Source organism: Trichechus manatus, unplaced genomic scaffold (genome assembly GCF_000243295.1).
Source record: "Trichechus manatus latirostris isolate Lorelei unplaced genomic scaffold, TriManLat1.0 scaffold00164, whole genome shotgun sequence".
NCBI classification, from domain to species: Eukaryota; Metazoa; Chordata; class Mammalia; order Sirenia; family Trichechidae; genus Trichechus; species Trichechus manatus.
Genome location: NW_004444100.1, coordinates 1,814,858 through 1,837,036, shown reverse-complemented (window position 1 = coordinate 1,837,036; position 22,179 = coordinate 1,814,858). Strand labels below are relative to the sequence as shown.

The 22,179-nt window shown below is 39.3% G+C and overlaps 1 protein-coding gene and 1 long non-coding RNA gene across 2 annotated transcripts in view; one reads left to right on the top strand and one right to left on the bottom strand.

Moving 5' to 3' along the window:
* Positions 1-13,691, top strand: part of CPM (carboxypeptidase M) — an 87,457-nt gene extending 73,766 nt beyond the window's left edge. Inside the window, exons 6-8 of the mRNA XM_004386430.2 lie at positions 3,593-3,745; positions 10,401-10,549; positions 13,021-13,691. Coding sequence (XP_004386487.1) covers positions 3,593-3,745; positions 10,401-10,549; positions 13,021-13,263 — 545 coding nt within the window. The 3' untranslated portion in view covers positions 13,264-13,691. The remainder of the gene's footprint in view (positions 1-3,592; positions 3,746-10,400; positions 10,550-13,020) is intronic.
* Positions 4,530-15,522, bottom strand: LOC111822358 (uncharacterized). Its single transcript, XR_002825637.1, has 3 exons — positions 15,240-15,522; positions 13,501-13,557; positions 4,530-4,788 (listed from the first exon to the last, which is right to left on the bottom strand). It is a non-coding gene; the product is annotated as an uncharacterized LOC111822358 (long non-coding RNA).
* Positions 15,523-22,179: the final 6,657 nt, after the last annotated feature.

Sequence of the window (22,179 nt, the reverse complement as noted above, 5' to 3'; positions counted from 1 at the left end):
CACAAAAACTAACTCAAAATGGATCAAAGACTTAAATATAAAATTGAAAACAATAAAGATCATGGAAGAAAAAATAGAGACAATGCTAGGAGCCCTAATACATGGTATAAACACAATAAGAACCATAAGTAACAATGCACAAGCACCAGAAGAGAGACTAGGTAGCTGGGAGCTCCTAAAAATCAAACACTTATGCTCATCAAAAGACTTCACCAAAAGAATCGAAAGACAACCTACAGACTGGGAAAAAAATTTTGACTATGACAAATCCAATCAGTGTCTAATCTCTAAAATCTGCACGATACTGCAAAACCTCAACAACAAAAAGACAAATAACCCAATTAAAAAATGGGCAAGGATATGAACAAGCACTTTGCCAAAGAAGATATTCAGGTGGCTAACAGACACATGAAGAAATGCTCACAATCATTAGCCATTATAGAAATGCAGATCAAAACTACAATGAGATACCATCTCACCCCAACAAGGCTAGCATTAATCCAAAAAACACAAAATAATAAATGCTGGAGAGGTTGTGGAGAAACTGGAACACTTATACACTGATGGCGGGAATGTAAAATGGTACAACCACTGTGGAAATCGATTTGGCACTTCCATAAAAAGCTAGAAATAGAAGTACCATACGATCCAGCTATCCTGCTCCTTGGAATATATCCTACAGAAATAAGAGCCATCACAGGAATAGATATATGCACACCCATGTTCATTGCAGCATTGTTGACAATAGCAAAAAGATGGAACCAACCTGGGTGCCCATCAATGGATGAATGGATAAACAAATTATTGTATATCCACACAATGGAATACTACACAACAATAAAGAACAATGATGAAGCTGTGAAACATAACATGGAGGAAGCTGGAGGTCATTATGCTGAGTGAATTTAGTCAGTCACAGAAGGACAAATATTGTATACGACCACTAGGATAAGAACTCAAGAAAAGGTTTAAACACAGAAGAAAACATTCTTTGATGGTTATAAGGGTGGGGAGGGAGAGGGAGGTTATTTACTAACTAGATGGTAGATAAGAATTATCTTAGGTGAAGGGAAGGACAGCACACACCACAGGGGAAGTCAGCACAACTGGACTAAACCAAAGTTAAGAAGTTTCCTGAATACAATCAAACACTTGGAGGGACAGAGTAGCAGGGGTAGGAGTCTGGGGACCATGTTTTCAGGGGGCATCTAGGTCAATTGGCATAACAAAGCTTATCAAGAAAATGTTCTGCATCCAACTTTGGTGAGTGGCGTCTGGAGTCTTAAAAGCTTGCAAGTGGCCATCTAAGATGCATCAGTTGGTCCCAACCACCTGGCATAAAGGAGAAGGAAGAACACCAAAGACACAATGAAAGTATTAGCCCAAGAGACAGAAAGGGCCACATAAACCAGAGACTGCATCAGCCTGAGACCAGAAGAACTAGATAGTGCCCAGCTACCACCAATGATCGCCCTGACAGGGAACACAACAGAGAGTCCCGGATGGAGCAGGAGAATGGTATATGGTGCAGAACTCAAATTCTAGTAAGAAGATCAGACTTAATGGTCTGACTGAGACTGGAGGAACCCCGGAAAGTATGGCCCCTGAATTCTCTATCAGCCCAGAACTAAAACAATTTCCGACGCCAACTCTTCAGATAGGATTGGACTGGACTGTGGGACATAAAGTGATACTCGTGAGGACTGTGCCTTTTAGCTCAAGGAGATACAAGAAACTAAACGGGTAGCTTCTGTCCGGAGGTGAGATGGGAAGGCAGAGAGGGTTACGAGCTGGTTGAATGGACATGAGGAATCGGGTGGAAAGAAGGAGTATGCTGTCACAGTATGGGGAGAGCAATTAGAGTCACATAACAGTATATGTATCAATTTTTGTATGGGAAAGAATAAAAAAAAAAATGAAAGAAATACCAAACCTATAAGGTAACTAAAGGAAGGAGAAGGAAGGAAAGGACAGAGAAATTCTTCCTGGCTGGAATCTGGGCCTACATATATATTGTTTGAAGTTTAAATAATATTTTGACCAATTTCTTAGCATAATTTTTTTTTTCTACCTCAATACTTCCCAAATACTCTGATGGAATTGAGAATGTATTTTTTTGGCCTGAAATCAAGTAAAACAATTTAAAATCTGGCAGGAACTATTTCCTTCAAAGTTACTGTATTTGATCAAATTTAAGATGCCACTGATGGTATACAACGTGCTGTCAAAAAAGTAAAAAAAAAAATGTTTTCAGTTAAACTAATAACACAATGATTTATTCACCCATCAAATATAAGTCACAGTCCAATTTGAAGATATTAAAAGATAAAAACAATGTTTATCTTGAAAATATGAAGTATTTTACAGTATTTGAAAATAGGGACTCTAGAGATAAGAAGGAGCCCTGGTGGTGCAATGGTTAAGTGATACAGCTGCTAACCAAAAGTTCAGTAGTTTGAATCCACCAGGAGCTCCTTGGAAACCTTTTGGGGCAGTTCTACTCTGTCCTCTAGGGTCGCTATGGGTTGGAATTGATAGCAATGGGTTTTGGTTTTTCTTTTTTTTTTTGTTAGAGATAAGAAAAGGGAAGTGAGCAAGAGCAATGGCAACCCCCGAAGCCACAGGGACCTGTGTCTTTTACCTCCTAGGAGTCACCAGGGCACTGTCTCTTTTATCCCCAGAAGCATTTTGGTGTAATGAGTAGGTGCATGGTGGAGAAGGAGTCCTTGGGTGGTGCCAAAGCTGCTCAGCTCCTAACCGAAAGGTTGGAGGTTCATGTCCACACACAGGCACCTCAAAAAAAAGGCCTACTTCTGGAAAATCAGCCACTGAAAACACTGTGGAGTTCAGTTCCACTCTGACACACATGGGGTCGCCATGAGTCAAGAGTCGACTCAATGGCAAGTGGGTTGTTTTGTTTTTTTTGTTGTTGTTTTATTTTGTTTTGTTTTTTAATGGGTGGAGAGCAAGATGGCCTGTGCATCCGTCTCTGCCATTTCTTAGCTGGAATCCCTGGGCATGTTACTTAATATCTATGAATACACTTCCTCATCTGTAAACCAGTAAGAATAACTGCTGAAGGATGAAAAGAATTGATTCAAAGCACTTCAGACAGTACCTAGCAATAGTGAGCACTCAATAAATATTGAGCACTCTCATCCCCCCAAAATGAGTGTACTTTGCTTTACATAATAAATGTATTTATAAATGGGTTGTACAAATATTTTTAAAGAAATCTTATTCTAGTCTGTATCTGTTCAAAATGTGACTTAGGGAAGAAAAATAATTTGAAGAATCCTTTTTCTGGTATAAAAAAGGGGACCCCCTGCAAACCTCACTTAATTTTGATGCACAGTTGAATGTCAATCAGCTCTGGTCTGGTTACCCATATGGGAATAGTTAATATTGCTTGGTCATGCTGGAGTAATAAAATGTCAAGTCCTGAGTTTATATGCTAATATGTCAAATTCATCTTTTCCTGTTTACGTATACTTTCCTTACAACTGCCCAATTCACTCGTCCCTAAGGTACGTGATACTTGGCTCCAGTCCAATCGCAGACCTTAATAGTAATTAAATATGCTTACGTTTAGGTGGAATGCAAGATTACAACTACGTCTGGGCCCAGTGTTTTGAAATTACGTTGGAACTGTCATGCTGTAAATACCCTCGTGAGGAGAAGCTTCCACTCTTCTGGAATGATAACAAAGCCTCGTTGATTGAATATATAAAACAGGTGCACCTAGGTTTGTAAGATTTTCTTAATAATTCCTTGTTAACGCAAAACATAGCATCTGGCAAATAAAACCTTTGGGCTAAGAAAACACAAGCCGTCATCTACATTTTCTAGGTACAGCCTCATTTTCAGGACCAGATGGAACTAGTGGTGCAGAATTCTTTCTGCAGGTTTATCTGCAGTGTGTGCAAAGTTCAGTGCCCATCAGTTCATACAAGAGAAAGCATGGGGCAGGTTGTTTTGACGTAGGGATTTAAATATCCAGAATATCCCCAATTTCACGTGTTGAATGACCTGAAAATCTGGCACACAAAAAAATCAGGAAAACAGGCTATTACTCTGATAATCATCTCCCATTTAGAGAAAAGCAAAGTTTACTGACCATTTGCCACACAGCACCACAGGCCCAGAGAACATTTGGACATGCGTCTTTTGCAGTTTTTCCAGAAGTAGGGTGGTGACCTAGCAGCATTTACTTCAACCTCCCAACTCTGCCAAATGACCTGGCACTGCGAAACTCCCCTGTTTGCTGAAAACTGTCGTTTATCACAGGTGATCAAACTAAATGTGGCAACAGAGTGGCGGTTCTCAATGTGCAGAGACTCGGCTGGAGGGTTTGTGAAAACATGAACTGCCAGGCCCCATTCCCAGAGTTTCTGACTTAGTGGGTCTTTAATCTTTAACAAGTTCCCAGGTGATACTGATGCTGCTGACTCAGGGACCACACTCAGAACCACGGCACTAGAGAAACACACGACTTGCGATTATGATGGATGGAATACAGTGCACGTTTATTGAACCCATCTCACTGAGGGAACCAGTGTCTCTTTGGGCAGATGTGGATGGATCTTCTGCATTGTCAGAGTTGAAGTTATCTTTCTTCATTCAGAATGGCCTGGAGGAAGAAACCCATCACAAACTGGCACAATAGTTATGCTACCATGTCAAGCCAAAGTGGAATGTATCTGTGTCTGTTGAAGGTTTGCATCCCAGGCCTGCTGTACAATTGCACGATTTCTGATTTTCTACATGCTTCACACAAAAGCTGTCCATCTGCCAAAAAGGAGAGGAAGAAGGATGAGGGAGGCACAAATCAGAAGCACAGGGACAGAGGGCTGAGCACAAAGTAATTAGAACCTTCCTCAGCTGCACATCCCCAAAACGGATGCCCCTACCCCCTTCCACACCTACGGCCCCATCCCACCCCCTCCCCGAACAGAAGTCCACAAAGATTATCGGTGAACTCACAGGGCTGTGTCCAATAGTCATTCATGAGGTCAGTTGATTCCCTGTGTTAGGAGTTGTTAACAAAATGCCATCTTTCTCTTTCACCAACACATTCCTAAAGTTTACTAAGATTATTATTAGGTCTTCTTCCCTCTTCATTATATCCTCAAACTTTCTTTTGTGTCCTCTCTTGCTTAGTCTTCTGGTATTTCTTTCTCCACTAGAGTTTCCTCCTGAACAGTCACTACGAGATAGAATCGTCTTGTCTGCAGTGGGTTTGGTTTTGATTATATTACTCTGTTCTTTTCCAAAATTCATTCTCCATAAGAATCAACATGGGAGTACAACTGAACATGAAATATGCTCCATGTAACTGCTCTACTATTTCAATCTAGCTGTAAAGGTTATTTGCCAAACACTGAATTAAGGTGGGCTTTAAAGTATCATGCTAAGATAAAGTGAAGGAGTTTTGTAAACTGTTAAATACCCTGCAAATTGCAGCATAACTAATGTTATTGTTATTAATTTGGAGGGCTTACAGGTCCATTTATACTTAGTTTTATAAAGAACATTTCTGTAGCTGCCTGTCCCTATAATCTAATGTGCACAATTCACTTAAAAATTTATGTATTAGCATATCAACCCTGACCCCTTGTGGTTTAAGATGGAGGCATTTTTCTAGTTTAATAATGAAACCATATTTCAAAACACTGATACAATGTGGTTATTACTTGATAGAAAGGTTCTGGCCACATTGGTACCCAATAAGGAGCCACGGACTATTTTTGTTTGTGGTTGATGGAAGTAAACACCTCTTTATTGGTATTGCACTGGTTTAAGGAAACGACTAAAATTTGTCAATCTCTGTTGCATTCACTGGTTCCGTTTTACCACTTGCTTGGACACCTCTGAGTCTCCACGATTTTCACCCATCTGGTTTGCCTCTGTTTGGGTAGGAAAGGCCTCCTGCTCTAATGGAAGGGCCTGGCCAAGAGCGCAGGATCCTGGTCAGGGCCCAAGCTGCTTTGTTGTTCAGCCTTGCATGAAACCTTGAGCAAGTCGCTCAGCTGAATCTCAGCTTCAGTCAACTGAAAGCTGGGAGTAATAATCGCATCTGCCCTGCCTCACACCAGCTTGTTGTAAGGCTCCGAAGGGGTTTTTTTTTCCATTAAAACTCACTGCAGACCTCAGTCTAAACCCAGGCCCTTTGGTGGTGTGGAGTCATGCTTAGGGAGCCCTGGTGGCGCCGTGGTTAAAGGGCTTGGCTGCTAACCAAAACGTCAGCAGTTTGAATCCACCAGCCACTTCTTGGAAACCTTATGGGGTAGTTCTACTCTGTCCTGTAGGGTTGCTATGAGTCACAATTGACTTGATGCCAACAGATTCGGGTTTTTGGGGGGTTTTTTTGGTAGTCATGCTTAGAAGATTTACTTTGGACAGCCCTGGATTCGGCTGGGATGCAGTATCTGCAGACATTGAGGCCAAGGTAGCAAAGGAGGGCAAGTCTGATTTTTAGGAGCCTGGGATGTCTTTCTTGTCCTCCTCCTGGGGAGCAGCAAAGATGAATAAGACCCGATGTTACCTGCTGCTGCCACTGCTTCTCCCTGGACTCCACAAGGCAGATCGGAACTCAGACATTTGGGGGATGACTTACCGTACCCAGAAACCTAAGCCACCTGGGCCTGAGAGAATCTGGCATATGCTGAGTTCTAGAAGCCTGTGGAACACATATAGGGACCTACCATCAGATTTAAAGTAGGTGGCCGCTGTGATCATCGTGTGGGGACATGGGCATGAACAGGCCCAAGTACTGTCCCAGCTCTGACTCAGCTGTGGCCACCGGCTGACAAATTCCAGTTCTTGCCCAGAAGTTAATACATTCTCATTCACAAAGTTTATACATTTCCAAGAGAGGGAGAGCTTGCATTTCTTTTCCTCATCTCCAGATGTGGCCACAGAATCTAAGCCTTAGATTTTATGCCTTCTCCTTTGTTTACTATCTGAGCTTTTTTCAAAATCTTATTTTTCATTCTCCTGATGTAATAGTGCTGGCTGTCTTCAGTATCTGTCTCTCATCTTTTTTCAATGTTTCAAGTTCAGCATATAGAAATAAACCATATCTTCTGGTAAAACAATTACTTCCCTCTAAGTGAAAGGCTTGGTGATGCCTTGACAGAATACTGTAAAGACACATAAGATCTGAAGAAAACTTTCATTTGGCTGACAGCATGGGGTTTTTCTTTGAACAGGAATTCCATATTTAAGCATGGTCTGTGTTTGCTCAGTAACAGAGTGACGTTCAGATGCTCCAGGCCTCCATATTCTTGAAAAACCGTCTTTAGGCTTAGGTGAGAGTCATATGGAAATAAGTCTATGGATTTTGAGAGGATGGTGAATGAGAGTCAAACGGTGATAGGAAGACTTTTAGACATTCCCCCAAATCCAAATTATCCCTCTTTTTCCCATATCTGAGAGTAGGCAGATTATGGGTTAATTGAATCTTTGTTCATTTGTGACACATACTGATATGGGTGTTATATGGGTACATAAACCCTTTTTGTGCAACTGACACAAAAAAACAAGTCTGTTCTATTAAAGTGTGACCAATTCTAGCCAGGAAGGAATTTGCTACGCTTTGTTCAGGCGCCATGACTTTTTGTCTTGACATTTTTAGCCAACTACTCTTCACTGGCATCCTGAATCCTTTATCTTAGATGTTAAGGGACAGTGCGAAGTCAATCTCAAAGACAGTTTTGTTTTCTTTTTTATGGGTTTGGGTTTTGTTTTGTTTGATTTGTTTTTGGGGAAGTCAATGAAAAATGCAAAAGAAGCCAACGACACACTATCGCCACCACAAGCTATGCTGCACGAATTCATGAATTTTCTAAGTGGTGGGAAGGCTGTATGCTAACTCAGAGCCCTGGAGAAGAAAGGTACGCGTAGCTTCTTCCTTCACACATTCCTGTCCTTGTGAAGCAAGTTTTGAACTGAGATGCCAGAAACTTGTCTAATATTTCTGTCTCAATTTCAAACTTACTTAGCCACAGTCTTTCTATTCCATTGCACAGTTTTTCTTATCCAAATAAAAGAAAGGGATTAAGATGTGTTTGTTCTCCTGCTCTGTGTTACTTGCATTTAATCTTTACAAACATTCTGGGGTGTGGGGGGATTACATATTATACACATTTTACAGATGACAAATTTGAGGCTTGAGAATGTTTAGTGACTTGAGAACTAGGATCAAGTTTAGACCTATCTGACTAGGTTCTTTCTGTCACATCCAGAGAGCTGTGATGATTGATACATGCTATGTTGTCTAAGGTTTCAAAGGCTCTCCTTAACAAGGACACAATGTAAATAAATACCTCCTCAAAGAATAATGCCACTGAAATCTAAAGAATAATTGCATAATCAAGTTTCCAAATTATTAGCAATGTTTGTGATTGGGTACTACCCAAAGAGCAAAATGATACATACCAAGTAGTAGAAATAATGTAAATGGAACTTTTTTAAAAGAGAGATTATAAAGGAATAAATGACATAAAAATAGAGGTTTTATATAGTTGGCTTGTATTAAAAAGGTGAGAAGGAAATATGGCAATTCATAATTTCTACTCTGGAGGAAGAGAGGAGTCCCTGGGTGGTACAAATGGTTAAGCACTTGGCTATAACCAAAAAGTTGGCAGCTGACTCCACCCAGAGGCACCTCAGAAGAAAGGTCTGGCTATCTCCTTCTGAAAGATCACAGCCATTGAAAACCCTATGGAGCACAGTTCTACTCTGAAACACATGGGGTAGCCATGAGTCAGAATTGACTCAATAGCAAGTGGTTCAGTTTTTTGGTGTCTGGAGAAAGAAAAAGAAGAAAGAGACAGGAATTTTAAGAAAGTAAAAGGCAACTTGGGTCAGACAGAAGTTTGCTTAATGCTTGAGATAAAGATTTTGTTGCTAAATGTCAAATTTTTTATTTTTCATTTTAACCTTTTCTGGAGGAAACCATTTAAATTCTGCTTCATATTTTTCGGCCTTGGTAAGTAATTATTGAGTATAACTGTTTTGGGATAGCTTGAGGTCATCTTATCATTGTGGCCTGTTCTGTCTCATTTACGTCATTGGGTTGAAGTGGCAGCACCTAAAGATAAGCATGATTTGTCACTGGCATGAACAAAATGGAGTGTAAAATTTAGGATTTAAAATGAGAAGAATCTTCAAATAAAAACAAACCCATTGCCATCAAGTTGATTCTGACTTGTAGTGACCATGCAGGACAGAGTAGAACTGCCCCATAGGGTTTCCAAGGCTGTAATTGTTACCCAAATAGGGTCCATGCCCTGGAGCAGTTGAGCCAATGAAACATACTCCAAGTCAGAAAGAGAGAGAGTTTTAATTTGAAAGTGTACACCACCAGGGACCCAACAGCAATGCAGGCTGTCCTTAGGAGTCCCAAAAGGCATTTTTACATTAGAGCTTATATATGATTTTTACAAAGGTTGGAAGTGTTATTATTCATTCTAAAGTAATCACAAGAGACTGTTTATCATACTAAAGAGATAAGGAACCAGACATTTCCTTATCAGGCTAAAGATATACATCTCTGACATCTGGGCTCTAATCTTCCTGTGAGGGATCCCAAGTCATAAAACAAAGCCATTAACAAAGGTATGGGCAAAACAAAGCCATTAACAAAGGTATGCAAAAAGGGAGAAGGCAAAGAAAAAATTAAAAAAAACTTGTAGGTTCATCTTGGCGTTAATTATGTCAACTCTCAGTTGCCCATTTTTGAAAAGGAGAAAATATGCTGGGGAGTATTATGGTCATATAATCTTTGCAGAAGCAGACTGCCACATCTTTCTACCGTGGAGTGGCTGGTAGGTTCAAACTGCTGACCGTTTGGTTAGTAGCCAAGCGCTTTAACCACTGTGCTACCGGGGCTCCTATTAATAATAATAAAACCCTATCAACTGATTCCATGCTTCCAAGCAACCTTGTGAGTATAATTTTGTTTCCTATGTGGTTAGTCTGACCATGAGACAAAACTATTCAGTCCCTTAGATAGATAAGTATCTTATTGTAAATTAACACAGTGACATTGGGGGTTTTATTTTGTGTAAGACTTTATGGAATCCACCTATGCAATATTACAGTACCGTTTGTTGATGGAGTAAACAACTTGGAAATTGGAGGAATGGCTCTTAGATTGTCATCTGCGTTCTATCATGCTGATAATATGGGCTATAAATGGAATATTCAACAGCAACAGAAAATTTAAGCTATAAATGAGATTAGTAGCTTGACTGTATTTTACGTGGCATAAAAAATAAGATTACTTTTCCTTCTCTAATACTTTAACTCAAAACAGCTAATAAAATAATTACAAGAAATGTTTTTATTTGACAGAAAATTTGGTGTTTACATTTAATTTTCTTTTTGTCTTGTAGGTGTAAAAGGTCAAGTTTTTGATCACAACAGAATTCCATTACCCAATGTGATTGTGGAAGTCCAAGACAGATCACATATCTGCCCCTATAAAACCAACAGATTTGGAGAGTATTATCTCCTTGTCTTGCCTGGGTCTTATGTGATAAATGTAAGTTTACAGTCCTGGTTATTGTTATTAAAATATTATAGAATTCACAACACTTACTTGCCCAGAAGGAATCTAAAATAAAGTCTGGAAAGTCCAAGGGAAGATACTTCAGGGCCAAAGAAAAGGACAATGGAAAACGGGAGAGATAAGAACAAACCAGAAAAATTCATGTTTTTTCCCCAACTGGCAATTAATTTTTTTAAACAGAGGCCAGATCTTATTTCTTTCCACACTTTTTATGATTTAAAAAAAATGCAGCTAATTTTGTTAAGAATAGTTAAATGACATAGTAAAAGTACTTCTAAGCTTCATCAAATACCATTTTAACAACCACCCCATGAACCTAATTTATACTATTTTTTTTTTTAATGGATTGGGACAAGTTCCTTAGAATTCATTATAAGTGAAATGTGAACCACAAATTTTACCATTACATTAAGCAAGTGATAAACATATTTTGCAGCACTTCATAAGCAAATAGTGGTGAGCTTTCCAATTGATGCAAGTAAAATTCCGATTTTTAATTCTAAGATACATGTTTCGAAGTCATTTCTTTCTAAGGGAAGGAGACATAGAATAGTTTGAGCCTGAGTGGGTTTATGTGAATGAACTAAATGAGTAAAGTAGCTGATTTAGTTGGATAGATTGTGCTTCTTTCTTTTGATAGGACTTTTCTGTAAAAAAATTCAAGATTCTTCTACTTTGCTGGGTGGGCCTGATGCCAGCCCTAGCAGTCATTTGGCTGTGCAGAACTACTGCTGGGAGAAGGAAGCCACCTCTTCTGCAGTAAAAAATGGGTTTTTATTGCATTATTCCATTTTTTTAGACATAATGAAAGGCATAGCTTTTAGGTTATAAAGCACTGCAGGACTCAGAGCCTCCCTGCTGCATAGGACATCCCAGCATTGCGTGCAGTGGGGCTCATCCACGGCTGATCCTCTTCTTGGGGACCCTCCTCCTGCTGCACAAAGGGACAGAGCTGGACAACTTCTACTCACTGTGAATCCTCACCTAAAAAGACCTTCTGTTTTCCTGCTTACATACTCTAAAGTTTCCTTCTTTCCACGCCTGATTTTGATATTGCTTGTCCTTTGGATGGGAAGTCAGAGTGTATTAGGAATGTCTGAATACGTTTAATGATGAAGTGAATGACTGTACTGTTAGAGGCTGTATTAACTGTAAACCTCCTCTGAGGGGCAAATGCATGTTGATACCCAAAGGATACAGCATGATTTACCAATTTTAATAAATATTAAGCTTCATGGTTTATGGGGGGGTTATTTTTTTTTCTTTCCAAACTCTAGTATTTTTCTTTTTCCCTTTTTTCCCTTTGGAACGAGATAGCCAGAACTTTGGTCTTCCCAGTGTCTAGAAATATTAATTCTACTAGAATATGTGCTTTTCCCTGTAGTGACTCTAAATTATTTTTATGCAATCCCATAAATAATCCCTTATAGAATAAAGTTATGAATCATTCATTCACCTTTACCTAGGCTGACACAGTACACATTTGCTATAGCTATCAGCTCTAGGAAGGAGCCCTGATGGTGCACTAGTTAGTGTGTGGCTGCTAACCAAGAAGGGTTGGCAGTACAAACCCAAGAGCCACTCTGAGGCAGAAGGATGTGGCAGTCTGCTTCTGTAAAGATTTCAGCCTTGGAAACCCTATGGGGCAGTTCTACTCAGTCCTGTAGGGTTGCTATGAGTCGGAATCAACTCGATGGCAATGGGTTTGATTTGGTTTATTAGCTCTAGGACAAGAATGGAAGGCAAGACTCTGGAAGTTGAATGCATGGCTAAAAGGACCAATTAGTGATTATGTAAATGTAACTCCCGAGTCTTCTCCCTCTCCACTATATATAATAAAAGTATTTCTCAGTAGACATGGCCTATAGTTAATTCAGCATTTGTCTTATTTTTCCTGATTATTTCCTCCACCAAAAAAACAAATCTGGATGGCAATTCAGACTCACACAAACAAAACCGGGTCAAAACAAAGCCTTTTAAGGAAGCAATAGATTTGTACAGTTAGATCAGTCACAGGGAAAATGGAATAAATTAGGGAAAGAATTTTATTTATACGTAATCTTAATACCCACTGAGGATCCTAAGCACAGACTTAGGACAAAGTGAATAATCTTTACTTCTGCTCCAGGTCAATTAGCATGGAAATGGTGGTGGCAGGGTCAGTCTACTGCTTCCTTCTCCTGACTTATATCACCAGATAAGGGACTTGTCTTTCTTTCATTCTGTAATTCTTGGCAGCAGCATTAACAACTATGATCCACACGAACAGGCATTGGGTAGCTCATTCAGCAAGGAGGACCAAATCTGTTACTAGCCCAGGAGGCCTGGCCGACTATTACATACGTTTCACAAAGGCGCATTTTGCAGTGGATATCAATGTTTTCAGTATTGGCACCACGAGACATCTGAAATCACTCAGATAATTGTTTCTTGTTTCCTCTCAGGTTACAGTCCCTGGACACGAGCCACACCTCACAAAGGTGGTTATTCCAGAGAAAACCCAGAACTTCAGCGCTCTTAAAAAGGATATTCTACTTCCATTCCAAGGGCAATTGGATTCTATTCCGGTATCAAATCCTTCATGCCCTATGAGTCCTCTCTACAGAAATTTGCGAAGCCACTCAGCTGCAACAAAGCCTAGTTTGTTCTTATTTTTAGTGACTGTTTTGCACATATTTTTCAAATAAAGCAAAACATGAAATTCGACCCTTGTCACCACCTGGAATCAGGGATTACTCAAACCAGGTTACTGCAACTCTGATTTCCTCTGTGGGACCTCTATGGATAAATTCCACAGGCTTCCCTAAGATGAGAAATGGATGTTTCCAAATCCTGCAGCAAGCAATGTATGCTGATAATGAAAGGAATGATTCAGTCTTAATGATGCATGAAAGATACCTGCCTACCAAGTACTGCTCACTTACATTTAAGTTAATCTTGAAGATCGTCAGAAGTTAAACTTGAGAAGCAAAAAGAAGTTCCTACAAGAAAAAAAAAAAAGAACCAGAGAGCCAGATGAACATAAGCAATAAAGGTGAACATTTATCTATCACCTACTATATATACAAGACCTTGCCGAGTGCTATATATGAAGAGGAATTGCCATATATAATTAATTCTCAGCACGGAAAGAAATTATAGGGCTGGGAATATTTAGTTTTGCAAATGGTCTGAGGAAATGTGAGGGAAAATGGGCAACCACGTCTTAGTGGTACAAGAAAATATGGGTCTGATGGGATGACAAGGTCATATCTACAGAGCTGCAAATCAGTCAGCCAATTAAGTAAGTCTCTCTCCCTCCAGAGACAGTTTTCTTGCCTTTCTGCACCAGAATGCCATAGTCTTCTTTTGGGCTGATGACTTCCAAATGTGTAACTCTAGCCTCTTGCCTAAACTTCAGCCTCACATCTGACTGCCCGCTGGACACATCCACCTGGATGTGACCCATTTTTTTTGTTGTTGTTAGTGGTCGTCAAATTGGCCCCTGACTCATGGCAACCCCATGCACAATGAGATCTGACCATTGTGATCCATAGAGTTCTCACTGGCTGATTTTCAAAAATAGATCACCAGGCCTTTCTTCCTAGTCTGTCTTAGTCTGGAAGTTACTCTGAAATCTGTTCCACATCATAGCAACATGCAAGCTTCCACTGGCAGACAGGTGGTGGCTGCCTATGAGGTGCAGTGACCAGAAATCGAATCCAGGTCTTCTGCATGGAAGGCAAGAATTCTACCACTGAACCAACATTGCATTCATAGGCACCTCAAATGCATCTTGTCAAAAATGGAGCATACTTTTGTCCCTAGAGCTGCTCTTCCTCCTATCTCAATTAGTGTTGCCACCAAGCTGAAAACCAGGTGTCTTAGCTATCTAGTGCTGCTATAACAGAAATACAAGTGGATGGCTTTAACAAACAGAAATTTATTCTCTCACACATTAGGGGGCTAGAAGTCCGAATTCAGGGTGCCAGCTCTAGGAGGAGGCTTTCTCACTCTGGGGGAAGGTCCTTGTCTCCCTTCAACATCTGTGGGCCTGGCGTTCCTTGGAGATTGCCATGTTCCTTGGCATTAACCTTCTCCTGGGTCAAGGAGGTTCTTAGCACAGGGACCCTGAGTCCCAAGGATGCACTCCTCTCCTGGCTCTTTTTTCTTGGAGGTAGTGTGGTCCCTCCCCTCTCTGCTTGCTTCTCTCTCCTTTTATCTCTTGTAAGATAAAAGATGTGACTCAAACAAAGGTGTGACTTGAGTAAGGATGTGACCTGAAGGCTGTGACTTGGGTCATGCCCTTTAGATAGGGTGTGACTCAAGAGACACCTTACCCTAATCCTGCCTGATTACCATATAGAGGTTTAGGATTTACAACACATAAAACGGAAGATAATTACATAATACCACAAAATGGAGGAAAATTACATTAAATCATAAAATGGAGGACAGTTACACAATACTGGGAACCATCCCCTAGCCAAGTTGACACATATTTTGGGGGGGGGGGGGACACAATTCAATCCATGGCACCTGGGACCCATGCTTGATATTCCCTCCTCCTTCTTCACCCCATATATTGTCAGTCATTAAAGGCTGATGTTAATTATATTGATTGATTCTAGCCTTTTCTCTCCCTGACTGTTAACACTGCCAGGTTTAGGCCATCATATCTCACCTGCACCACTGCAACAGCCTTACTGGTTGGTCTCTTGCTCCCGCTCTTATCCTCTTCAAGCCCATCCTCCAGGCAGCACTGAGGAAAGGAGGTCTACTTAAAACAAAAGTCAACAATCAGCAGTGTGTAGTTCTTCCACACATAGCATGCTGTTTGTGCCCCCTCTGGAATGCCATGCTGACCACTACATTTTCTTTCCCCCTTCTCCTTTAAAACTCAGTCCAGGTGTCATCTCCTTCAGGAAGCCTTTGCTGACCACCATTCCATGATACCCCAACCTCTCCCAGTCAATCTGGGGTTAGGGCCCTTCCTCTTTGCTCCCCCAAATAAACTTTATTATTGAATTTACGACACTGTATGATGATCAGCTGCTTCCAGGTGTGCCTTCTCTGGTAGAGCTTGAGCTCTTTGAGACCAGGGTCTATTTAACTTGTTTGAAAAAATTCATTTTTATATCCTCAGAGTCTAGCACATAGTACTGAATGAATAAGTGAGTGGATGAACAAATTGTTCCAGCAACCTGCTATTCTCCGTCCCTCCCAGAAACTGCGTAGGGCTTTGAGACATTTTATGACATAAGGTCTTATGCTTTGTCAATCCCCAGCTCACTAGTAACCCTGAAGTGTGTTTTCATGTACGTATCAAGAAATAAACGCAAAGACAATGCTTTTACGGGACTTGGCATTTAGCCTAAGGTTCACAGTAAAGGTATTGTATTATCCGTTAATAGCACTACAGGCTATATTTTTTTATTGGAAAACAAAATTTTACCATTAGTACTCAGCTTGAAGCAATAGTTATCCACTATAACAAGAGTTAACCTATCTTAAAGCATTAGACATAGAAAAAAATTATATATAAGAATTAAGCAGGAAAAAAATCAAACAGAAAAAAAAATAGCAACTTTGGTAAGCAGATTTCTAAGTGCAGAGTATCACTCATGGAAAGTGAGTCATCTCAGTTCTTGTTTTAAACTGAAAGTTCTATACGCTCTGGAGACTGAACCATACTGGGGGCTTGGTACATGGTGAATGCTTAAGAATCACAAAGGAGTCGAGGGATAGATGGGCACTGAGGAGCCACTGCTATGCCAAGCTTATTCTACATTGCTGAAATCAGACATGTTACTATAAGCAAAATTTGTAGTCTTTTTTTAACCACTTCTTATAAAATCTGGTAACAACATGAATATTTTGATTACTTTTTAATTTAAATAAGCAGTAATTTATTATGTACTTGAAAGTATGTATTAATATATTGCAGACAACGATTTTGATGTATTACATACACAAGTATATCATACTAGATTTACCATTAAGCCTGAAACAGGTTTTTCAACTGGACATCCTGAGGTCTAACTTTTCTAAGATAGTAATCTTTGAAGGGACATGAACCAAAATCTGAATTGGTTCATGAGCCTTAATGTAAATTGTTTTACTCAAACAGTGTTTTTAAAATCAGAAATTTGTATCAAAATCAAACTTAAAATCATTTAAAGAAAAACAAAACAATTAAAATAATCTTCAAACCAAATCTAAGCCAAACTTGAATTTCTTTCAGAGCAGGTGTGGGTACATATTAATGCTATGGCTCTGTGCTCCAAATTGCAGTTCACAGTGAGGGTTTAGTATGGGGGAATTCCGGTTATGCCTGCCACTAACCAAGTGACATGTCCAAGAGGAGGAACAACCCTGGAATTCTGACTATAGTCAGACCAGGTCCCCAGACCTCCCTGCAGAACACCCTTCCTGCTATTTCTCACCCTCTCAAACTGGTGCTTGTACTCCTCTGGCTCTTAAGTTCATGTATAAATACTTCTATAGAGAAACCAGCATGATAAAGGTTTTCAAGATGGGAGAAAAGCAGATAGCAATGATGAAATAAAATGGTAATTAGAAGGCAGGAGTCCTAGGGTCAAGCCCTCCACACGTCCAGTTTCTTTATCTATAAAGTGAAGGTCCCTGCTTGACTGTGATTGTGACTCTTAGAAGCAGTGGTTTAAGATGCCACAGTTTGGTGCCATTTTTGGTGCTTGCCCAGGTGGACGAAGCATAATTAACACTCAGGTGACATAAATATTTTGAAGACAGTATATTATACCTTAGTAAAGCCCAAATCCTTTACCTCAAATATAAACAGAATTGGCCTGAAACATTAGTTAAAATGATCATTTAACAATATTTAAAGAAATTTTCATGAGATAACTTTTTCTCATGTACCGCCTCAAATTATGACAAGTGTTAACAAACATTACATGCCAATAAGCCAAGTTTGTTACTTGGTAATAAAATCACCTGCATGTAAATTTGACTTCAATAACTCAATAATTGGATATCCTTTCACGAATGAATCTAAATGGTGAGTATTTTGAGAAATGTTAAGTCTGCAGTATTGATTTTGGTGCTTAATTTATCACATTCAGACTAGAGCTGTTGGGTATATCAGAAAAGTTAAAATCCTCTTAACATTTCCAAAGTCTTTCTAAGTAACCAATGTTGCATTTTGTTCCAGAAGCAAATTTGCATTTGTAATCCATTTGTTTCTAAAAATGGCATAAGAGGTGAGCTCTACCTTTAAAAAGTAAAAAAAAAAAAAGATCTGAAGTTGGGTTGGAAATATCTTTTCTTTCCTAGGGGATCCAGAAAAATGAACATAGCATATTGTCCTACTGTAACAGGAAAAGTTGCTTATTGAGAAGTTTAATTCTTACTCTGTATATCAATAATATAGTTGATATTTATTTTGTGTGACAGATCCCTCTTATTTTTCTCATGACTTTTGATGGGGAAAGGGGGAGAAATGATGAACAGATTGCTTAAAGAGCACTGAAAATTCACAAAGCCTAAAACAGAAGTTTGGGGAGAGAATCCAGTTTCATTACAGACACTTACATTGCATAGATAATAAGCAAATATTGCACTGTATTGCTCAGAAACCATTATACTGTAGCATATGAACTACTCCATAGTCTTACAGATGTTTTATATCTGATTTTTGACGTTTTCTCAGTGAAAAATTGGAGGGAAAAATTCTGTACTATAATTAAGAACTTATTAAAATGCACAAATTGTCAAAGACTAAAGTTTATTGGGTAGGGGACATAACTACCTCTGAGTTTACTAAATCTACAATATTTCTTATTATCAATAAAGAATTAATATTCATGTAAATAATGAATGCTATTTCCTTCAATTCCATTATCTTGAAAAAATACTTATGTATGCGTAACACAGTGCACATATTAGAGAGAACTGATTACCATCAAATAAAACCTGGGAAAGACCAAATTAATGACCATTTATTAAGTCATTATGAGGAGCCCTGGTGGCCCAGTGGTTAAGCACTTACCTGCTAACCAATAAGTCAGCGATTTGAACCCACCAGCCACTCTGCAGGACAAAGATGTGGAAGTCTGCTTCTGTAAAGATTTACAGCCTTGGAATAAATGCACACATCCAAAAAGAAGAAAGGGTCAAAATCAAAATATTAACCCTACAACTCGAACAAGTAGAAAGAGACCAGCAAAAGAAGCCCTCAGGTGCCAGAAGAAATGAAATAGTAAGAATTAGAGCAGAATTAAATGAAATAGAGAATAGAAAATTGAAAGCGTTAACAAGACCAAAAGCTGGTCCTTTGAAAAGAGCAACAAAATCGATAAACCACTGGCCAAACTGACAAAAACAGGAGAGGAAGCAAATAACCCATACAAGAAATGAGATGGGTGATATCACAACAGAGCCAACTGAAATTAAAAGAATCATAACAGAATACTATGAAAAATTGTACTCTAACAAATTTGAAAACCTAGAGGAAATGGACAAATTTCTAGAAACTCACTACCTACCTAAACTAACACAGAGGTAGAATGACTAAATAAACCCATAAAAAAAGAAGAGATTGAAAAGGTAATTGAAAAACTCCCAACCAAAAAAAAGCCCTGGCCTGGATGGCATCACTGGAGAATTCTACCAAACTTTTGGAGAAAAGTTAACACCACTACTACTAAAGGTATTTCAGAGCATAGAAAATGATGGAATACTCCCAAACTCATTCTGTGAAGCTAGCACAACCCTGAAACCAAAACCAGGTAAAGATACCACAAAAAAAGAAAATTACAGACCAGTATCCCTCATGAGCACTGACACAAAAATCCTCAACAAAATTCTAGCCAATAGAATTCAGCAACATATCAAAAAAATAATTCACCATGATCAAGTGGGATTTATTCGAGGTAAGCAGGGATGGTTCGACATTAGAAAAGCAATCAATGTAATCCATCACATAAATACAACAAAGACAAGAACCACATGATCTTACCAATTGATGCAGAAAAGGCATTTGAGAAAGTCCAACACCCATTCATGTTAAAAATTCTCAGCAAAATAGGAATAGAAGGGAAATTCCTCAACATAATTAAGGTCATTTATACAAAGTCAACTGCCAACATCATCCTAAATGGAGAGAGTCTGAAAGCATTTGCCTTGAGAACAGGAACCAGACAATAATGCCCTTTATCACCACTCTTATTCGACATTGTGCTGGAGGTTCTAGCCAGAGCAATTAGGCTAGAAAAATAAATAAAGGGCACCCAAATTGGTAAGGAAGATGTCAAAGTATCTCTATTTGCAGATGATATGATTTTATACACAGAAAACCCCAAAGAATCCACAAGAAAACTACTGGAACTAATAGAAGACTTCAGCAAAGTATCAGGATACAAGATAAACATACAAAAATCAGTTGGATTCCTTTACACCAACAAAGAGAACCTCGAAGGTTCAATACCATTTACAATAGCCCCCAAGAAGATCAAATACTTAGGAATACATCTAACCGGAGACATAAAAGACCTATACAAAGAAAACTACAAGACACTACTGCAAGAAACCAGAAGAGACCTGCCTAAGTGGAAAAACATACCTTGCTCATGGATAGAAGACTCAACATTGTGAAAATGTCAATTCTACCCAAAGCAATCTATAGATACAATGCAATCCCAATACAAATTCCAATGGCATTTTTTTATGAGCTGGAGAAACAAATCACCAACTTCATATGGAAAGGGAAGAGGCCCCAAATAAGTAAAGCATTACTGAAGAAGAACAAAGTGGGAGGCCTCACACTACCTGATTTTAGAACCTATTATACCGCCACAGTACTCAAAACAGCCTGGTACTGGTACAACAACAGATACATAGACCAATGGAACAGAATTGAGAATCCAGACAGAAATTCATCCACCTATGGGCAGCTGATATTTGACAATGGCCCAAAGTCTGTTGACTGGGGAGAAGACAGTCTCTAACAAATGGTGCTGGCATAACTGGATATCCATCTGCAAAAACTGAAACGAGACCCACACCTCCCACCATGCACAAAAACTAACTCAAAATGGATCAAAGACCTAAATATCAAATCGAAAATGATAAAGATCATGGAAGAAAAAATAGGGACAACACTAGGAGCCCTAATACATGGCATAAACAGAATATGGACCATAAGTAACAATGCACAAACACCAGAAGAAAACTAGACAACTGGGAGCTCCTAAAAATCAAACACTTATGCTCATCAAAAGACTTCACCAGAAGAGTAAAAAGACAACCTACAGACTGGGAAAAAAATTTTGGCTACAACAAATCCGATCAGCGTTTAATCTCTAAAGTCTACAAGATACTGCAAAATCTCAACAACAAAAAGACAAATAAACCAATTAAAAAATGGGCAAAGAATATGAACAGGCACTTCACCAAAGAAGACATTCAGGAGGCTAACGGACACATGAAGAAATTCTCACGATCATTAGCCACTAGAGAAATGCAAATCAAAACTACAATAAGGTATCATCTCACCCCAACGAGGCTAGCATTAATCCAAAAAACACAAAATCATAAATGTTGGAGAGGTTGTGGAGAGACTGGAACACTTAGACACTGTTGTTGGGAATGTAAAATAGTACAACCACTTTGGAAATCGATTTGGTGCTTCCTTAAAAAGCTAGAAATAGCAGTACCATATGATCCAGCAATCCTGCTCCTTGGAATATGTCCTAGAGAAATAGCCATCACAGGAATAGATATATGCACACCCATGTTCATTGCAGCACTGTTGACAATAGCAAAAAGATGAAAACAACCTAGGTGCCCATCAATGGACAAATGGATAAACAAATTATGGTATATTCACACAATGGAATACTACGCAATGATAAAGAACAACAATGAATCCATGAAACATAACATGGAGAAATCGGGAAGGCATTATGCTGAGTGAATTTAGTCAGTCACAAAAGGACAAATATCATATAAGACCACTATTATAAGAACTCAAGAAAAGGTTTAAACACAGAAGAAAATATTCTTTGATGGTTACAAGGGTGGGAAGGGAGAGGGGTATTCACTAACTAGATAGTAGACAAGAATTAGGTGAAGGGAAGGACAGCACACACTACTACAGGGGAAGTCAGCACAACTGGACTAAACCAAAGCTAAGAAGTTTCCTGAATAAAACCAAACACTTTAAGGGACAGAGTAGCAGGGGTGAGGGTCTGGGGACCATGGTTTCAGGGGACATCTAGGTCAATTGGCATAACAAAGTTTATTAAGAAAATGTTCTGCATCCTACTTTGGTGAGTGGCATCTGGGGTGCTAAAAGCTAGCAAGCAGCCATCTAAGATACATCAATTGGTCCCAACCCACCTGGAGCAAAGGAGAATGAAGAACACCAAAGACACAGGAAAATATTAGCCCAAGAGACACAAAGGGCCACATAAACTAGAGGCTTCATCAGCCTTAGACTAGAAGAATTTGATGGTGCCCAGCTACCACCAGTGACCGCCCTGACTGGGAACACAACAGAGAGTCCCTGACGGAGCAGGAGAAAACTGGGGTGCAGAACTCAAATTCTAGTAAAAAGATCAGACTTAATGGTTTGACTGAGG